General features: G+C 45.3%; 1 protein-coding gene across 1 annotated transcript in view; it reads left to right on the top strand.

The window, feature by feature from the left end:
* The window catches only part of DAP3 (death associated protein 3), a 59,960-nt gene that overhangs the window by 33,817 nt on the left and 20,669 nt on the right, over nt 1-5,474 (top strand). Inside the window, 1 exon segment of the mRNA XM_017865619.1 lies at nt 1,181-1,303. Within this exon segment, the coding sequence (XP_017721108.1) occupies nt 1,181-1,303 (123 nt within the window).

The raw sequence follows: 5,474 nt of genomic DNA, 5'->3' as shown, positions 1-5,474 counted from the left end.
AAAAAAAAAAAAAAAAAAAAAAAAAGGGTGAGAAGCTGCTTGGTGAGACTATAAAATACAGATAGCTTTCATATGATAACCTATTTATTAAGCAACGCCCTTATTACACTATCCATGATATTTCTGTTCTCTCGCTTCTCCTGGCTGCATTCCCTAATCTTTTCCTCATAACACATCTTTTCACTTTCTACATAAGGCTTGTTATCCTTAAGCTCAGTTTTGGAGTTTTTCACTCACCATTTTGTTAGATTTGTCTCCTGAAATCCCCCCTCTTCCCCTCTCTGTTGGTTCAGAGGTTTCAGTGTACAGTTCACTGAGTTACCTATAGAGCAGTTTGCTTTCACTTAGCTATGTATCTGACATACTCCCTTATTACATGTCTCTAATGAAAGATTCTTTATTCCAGGGCACAATTAGCAGGAAAATTGTTACAGGGCATGTAATTATAGCTGTCACATAGTGAGGAGCATTGCACTGATCCCCTGATAACTGAGGTGACTGACAGAGAATGAGAATTACACAGTTTTGGCAACCATTCATCACTGTGCAAGCGCATTAAAAGAGCTTTCCTGCTTCAAGTTTGCTAATGGTTATGCTGTGTATGCTCCTGAATAATCTCTGACAGAATTGTTTGTTTCCATATAGGACAGATCCCTGATAAGGCAATACACAGACTGGAACAGATGTAGAATATGAACAATGTCATTGGACTTAGTGAATTTTAAATAGTAACAGGGATCTTTTTTACATAGAAGAAAAATGTATGTTAGTGACATCCCTGTTACAGACATGGCTCACCTTCTCAGTGTTACAGCGAGCATAAAAAGTTTGATTGGCCAGGTGTGGTGACTCAAGCCTGTAATCCCAGCATTTTGGGAGGCAGAGGCGGCCAGATCACCTGAGTTCAGGAGTTCGAGATCAGTCTGGCCAACATGGTGAAATCTCGTTTCTACTAAAAATACAAAAAATTAACTGGGTGTGGTGGCACGTGCCTGTAATCCCAGTTACTCAGGAGACTGAGGCGGGAGAATCACTTGAACCCGGGAGGCGGAGGTTGTAGTGAGCCAAGATCGCTATACTCCATTGCACTCCAGCTTGGGCAACAAGAGTGAAACTCTGTCTCAAAAAAAAAAAAAAAAAGTTTGATAACCCCATGACACTGAAATGATTTCTCTTACAGTTGGACCCTGGGCGTTTTTTACACATGGGGACCCAGGCAAGCCAAAGCATTGCTGCTCACCTAGATAACCAGATTCCAGTTGACAGTCCCAGAGCTATTTCCCGCACCATTGAGAATGACCCGGTGAGTTAATAATGTGTATATGGGGTTTCTCAGGACTTATGATTTGTGTTCCTATCCTCATTTTGCATAGGAAAACTGAAACTGCAAGAAGCTTAGTAGATTTGCATTTACTCAGATAGTGCATCTGAGATAGCACTCTGGAACCCAGATTCTCCCTGTCCCTGTCTGATACTGTGGTAACATACACTGGCCAGCTCCATCCATATCTGCTCCCATGTAATCCCGACTAGTGAATTCATCTAGTTTCACAGATTTTGCTGAGCATAAAGTTGTCGAATACTCAATACTTACTAAGTTTAATTTCTTACAGGGTAAGTTTGCCAATTATTATTGCTTATATTATGTGTTGGGTGACAGACTTTTTCTTAAAGGACTATGTAGTGAATATTTTAGGCCGGTGGACTGGGATGATCAGTCACAAGTACTCAACTCTGCCATAAACAAATGGGTGTAAACATGTACCAGTAAAACTCTGTTTACAAAGCATGTGCCCAGCCATAACTTAACAACCTCTGGTATGGAGAATACTAAAGAAATTAAACTACTTGCCCACAATTTTCTACCAGGGTAGGTTCAGAACCCAGTTTTTCTAATAACCAATCTGGTGTTATTTTGCAGTTTTGTAAGTGGATTTCCTAGGGTCTGGAGAGGGAACTAACTTGATTTGTTATGAGAAGAGCAGCATTTAAAGTGAATTTTGTCTGCAGAAGCCAGGATTCCAGCAGTATCTAGTGTTGCATTTTCTAGTCCAGTTCCCCATTAGACTGGATATTGATTTCTTTTTGTTGCTACCTCTCATAAATGAAATTAATTTGTGGTCTGTGCTGTAATGTGAAGAACCAGTAGCTTCCTTCCCCTGCCCCTACGCTCTGCGTCTTCCCATCTTAATACAGTCTGTGTGGAAGGAAAAAAAGAATCACCCATTACCCAAAACATGATCTCAGCAGGGTGTATTTTAAATATATCTCTAGCCTTTGGCCATGCGGGGTGGCTCATGACTATCATCCTAGCACTTTGGGAGGCCGAGGCAGGAGGATCACTTGAGGTCAGTTCTAGTCCAGCCTGGCCAACATGGCGAAAGCCTGTCTCTACTAAAAATACTGAAATTAGCTGGGTGTGGTGGCGGGCACCTGTAATCCCAGCTACTCAGGAGGCTGAGGCAGGAGAATCGCTTGAACCGAGGAGACAGAAGTTGCAGTGAGCCAAGATTGCGCCCCTGCACTCCAGCCTGGGCAAGAGAGCAAGACTCTGTCTTAAAAAGTATATATATATTGCTGGGTGAGGTGGCTCATGCCTGTAATCCCAATATATATATACCATTCACCTATTTTGACAAACACAAAATGAAGTAGAATAAATGAATCAAGCCACTGAAGTGTCTTTCAGTTTTCTCTGTAATTGTAGTCCTTTTATCTGCCAGTTCCTCTGGGGTTTCTATGGAAACAGCAGCATGCAGATGATCTTGTCACATGACTGGAGCATCTGTATACACAGCACAGAAGAATCCAGATGGCAAGAATTGTCTTTGCTACCCCTACATCTACGGTTTACTTTGATGAGCAATTGGCTTCATTATTTGGGCCACCACTTTTATATACATACTGGGTTTGGGGACAGCAATCAGCATTCTTGGCTAAGATAAATGAGGATGGGCACAGTAGCTTATGCCTGCAATCCCTGCACTTTGGGAGGCCTAGGCGGGAGGATCACTTGAGCTTAGGAGTTCTAGACTAGCCTAGGCAACATAGCAAGACCCTAACTCTAAACAATTTTTTTTTTTTTTCGAGACAGAGTTTTACTCTTTTTGCCCAGGCTGGAGTGCAATGGCGTGGTCTCGTCTCACTGCAACCTCCACCTCCCGGTTTAAGTGATTTTCCTGTCTCAGCCTCCCAAGTAACTGTGATTACAGGCACCCATCACCACGCCTGGCTAAGTTTTGTATTTTTAGTACAGATGGGGTTTCACCATGTTGGCCAGGCTGGTCTTAAACTCCTGACCTCAGGCAATCCACCCACCTCAGCTTCCTAAAGTGCTGGGATTACAGACGTGATGAGCCACTGCATACAACCAAAAAAAATTTTTTTTTTCTTTTTCTTTTTTTTAGACGGAGCCTTGCTCTGTCGCCCAGGCTGGAGTACGGTGGCATGATCATGGCTCACTGCATCCTCCGCCTCCCAGGTTCAAGCAGTTCTGTGCCTCAGCCTCCCGAGTAGCTGGGATTACAGGCACCTGCCACCATGCCTGGCTAATTATTTGTATTTTTTGTAGAGACGGGCTTTCACCCTCTTGGCCAGGCTGGTCTTGAACTCCTGACCTCATGATCCACCGACCTTGGCCTCCCATAGTACTGGGATGACAGGCATGAGCCACCGCACTTGGCCAAAAGTTTTTCAATTAGCAGTGCATAGTGGCATGCGCCTGTAGTCCCAACTACTCAAGAGGTTTAGGTACAAGGATCACTTGAGCCGAAGAGGTCAAGTCTACAGTCAGCTGAGATCAGGCCACTGTACTCCAGTCTGGGCAACAGGCTTTCTCAAAACAATGGGAGATATCTTTTCCAGCTTTATAAAAGATGAGTGGTCCAGGGCGCAGTGGCTCACGCCTGTAATCCCAACACTGAGAGGCTAAAGCGGGAGGATCACTGGAGCTCAGGAGTTCAAGACTAACCTGGGCAACATAGCAAGACCTCATCTCTACCAAAAAAGTCAAAAAATTAGCCAGTTGTAGTGGTGCACACCTGTGGTCCCAGCTACTCGTGAGGCTGAGGCAGGAGGATCTCTTGAGCCTGGGAATTGGAGGCCTCAGTGAGCCGTGATTGCACTACTGTACTCCATCCTGGTAAACCAAGCAAGATCTTGTCTCAAAAAAAAAAAAAGAAAAAACAAGACATAAAGGCTGGGTGCAGTGGCTCACACCTGTAATCCCAGCACTTTGGGAAGCCAAGGCAGGCAGATCACTTGAAGACTAGCCTGTCCGACATGGAGAAACCCTGTCTCTACTAAAAATACAAAATTAGCCAGATGTGGTGGCACATACCTGTGATCCTAGCTACTTGGCTGAGGCAGGAGAATTGCTTGAACCCAGGAGGCAGAGGTTGTGGTGAGCCAAGATCGCACCATTGCACTTTAGCCTGGGCAACAGGGGTGAAACTCCATCTCAAAAAAAAAAAAAAAAAAAAAAAGAATACATAAGGATATGAGTGAGTAGCAGGCCTTATCCAATTTTCAAAGTCTTGGTCACAGATAAGAAGACAAGGCTGGGCTAGGCACTGTGTCTCACGCCTGTAATCCCAGCACTTTGGGAGGTCGAGGTGAGTGGATCACGAGGTGAAGAGATTGAGACCATTCTGGTCAATATGGTGAAACCCCATCTCTCCTAAAAATACAAAAATTAGCTGGGCATGGTGGCGCGTGCCTGTAGTCCCAACTGCTCGGGAGGCTGAGGCAGGAGAATCGCTTGAACCTGGGAGGCGGAGGTTGCAGTGAGCTGAGATCACACCATTGCACTCCAGCCTGGGTGACAGAGCGAGACTGTCTCAAAAAAAAAAAAAGAAGAAGACAAGACTAGGCAAGGTGGCTCACCCTGTAATCGCAACATTTTGGGAGGCTGAGGCAGGCAGATCACCTGAGGTCAGGAGTTTAAGACCAGCCTGGCCAACGTGGTAAAACCCCGTCTCTACTAAAAACACAAAAATTAGCCGGGTGTGGTGGCACATGTCTGTAATGCCAGCTACTGGGAGGCTGAGGCAGGAGAATTGCGTGTACCTGGGAGGCGGAGGTTGCAGTGAGCTAAGATCGCGCCATTGCACTCCTGCCTGGGTGACAAAAGTAAAGCTCCATCTTAAAAAAAAAAATTAAGCCGGGTGCAGTGGCTCATGCCTGTAATCCCAGCACTTTGGGAGGCCCAGGCGGGTGGATCACGAGGTCAGGAGATCAAGACCATCCTGGCTAACACGGTGAAACCCCATCTCTACTAAGATACAAAAAATTAGCCAGGCATGGTGGCGGGCTCCTGTAACCCCAGCTACTCGGGAGGCTGAGGCAGGAGAATCGCTTGAACCCGGGAGGCGGAGCTTGCAGTGAGCTGAGATGCAGCCACTGCACTCCAGCCTGGGCGACAGAGCGAGACTCCGTCTCAAAAAAAAAAAAGTATATATATATATTTTTATATA

The sequence above is a fragment of the Rhinopithecus bieti genome, unplaced genomic scaffold, assembly GCF_001698545.2.
Source record: "Rhinopithecus bieti isolate Rb0 unplaced genomic scaffold, ASM169854v2 scaffold_83627, whole genome shotgun sequence".
Taxonomy (NCBI): Eukaryota; Metazoa; Chordata; class Mammalia; order Primates; family Cercopithecidae; genus Rhinopithecus; species Rhinopithecus bieti.
Note: the sequence above shows the minus strand (reverse complement) of the source record. Positions and strands in the feature narration are given on the sequence as shown.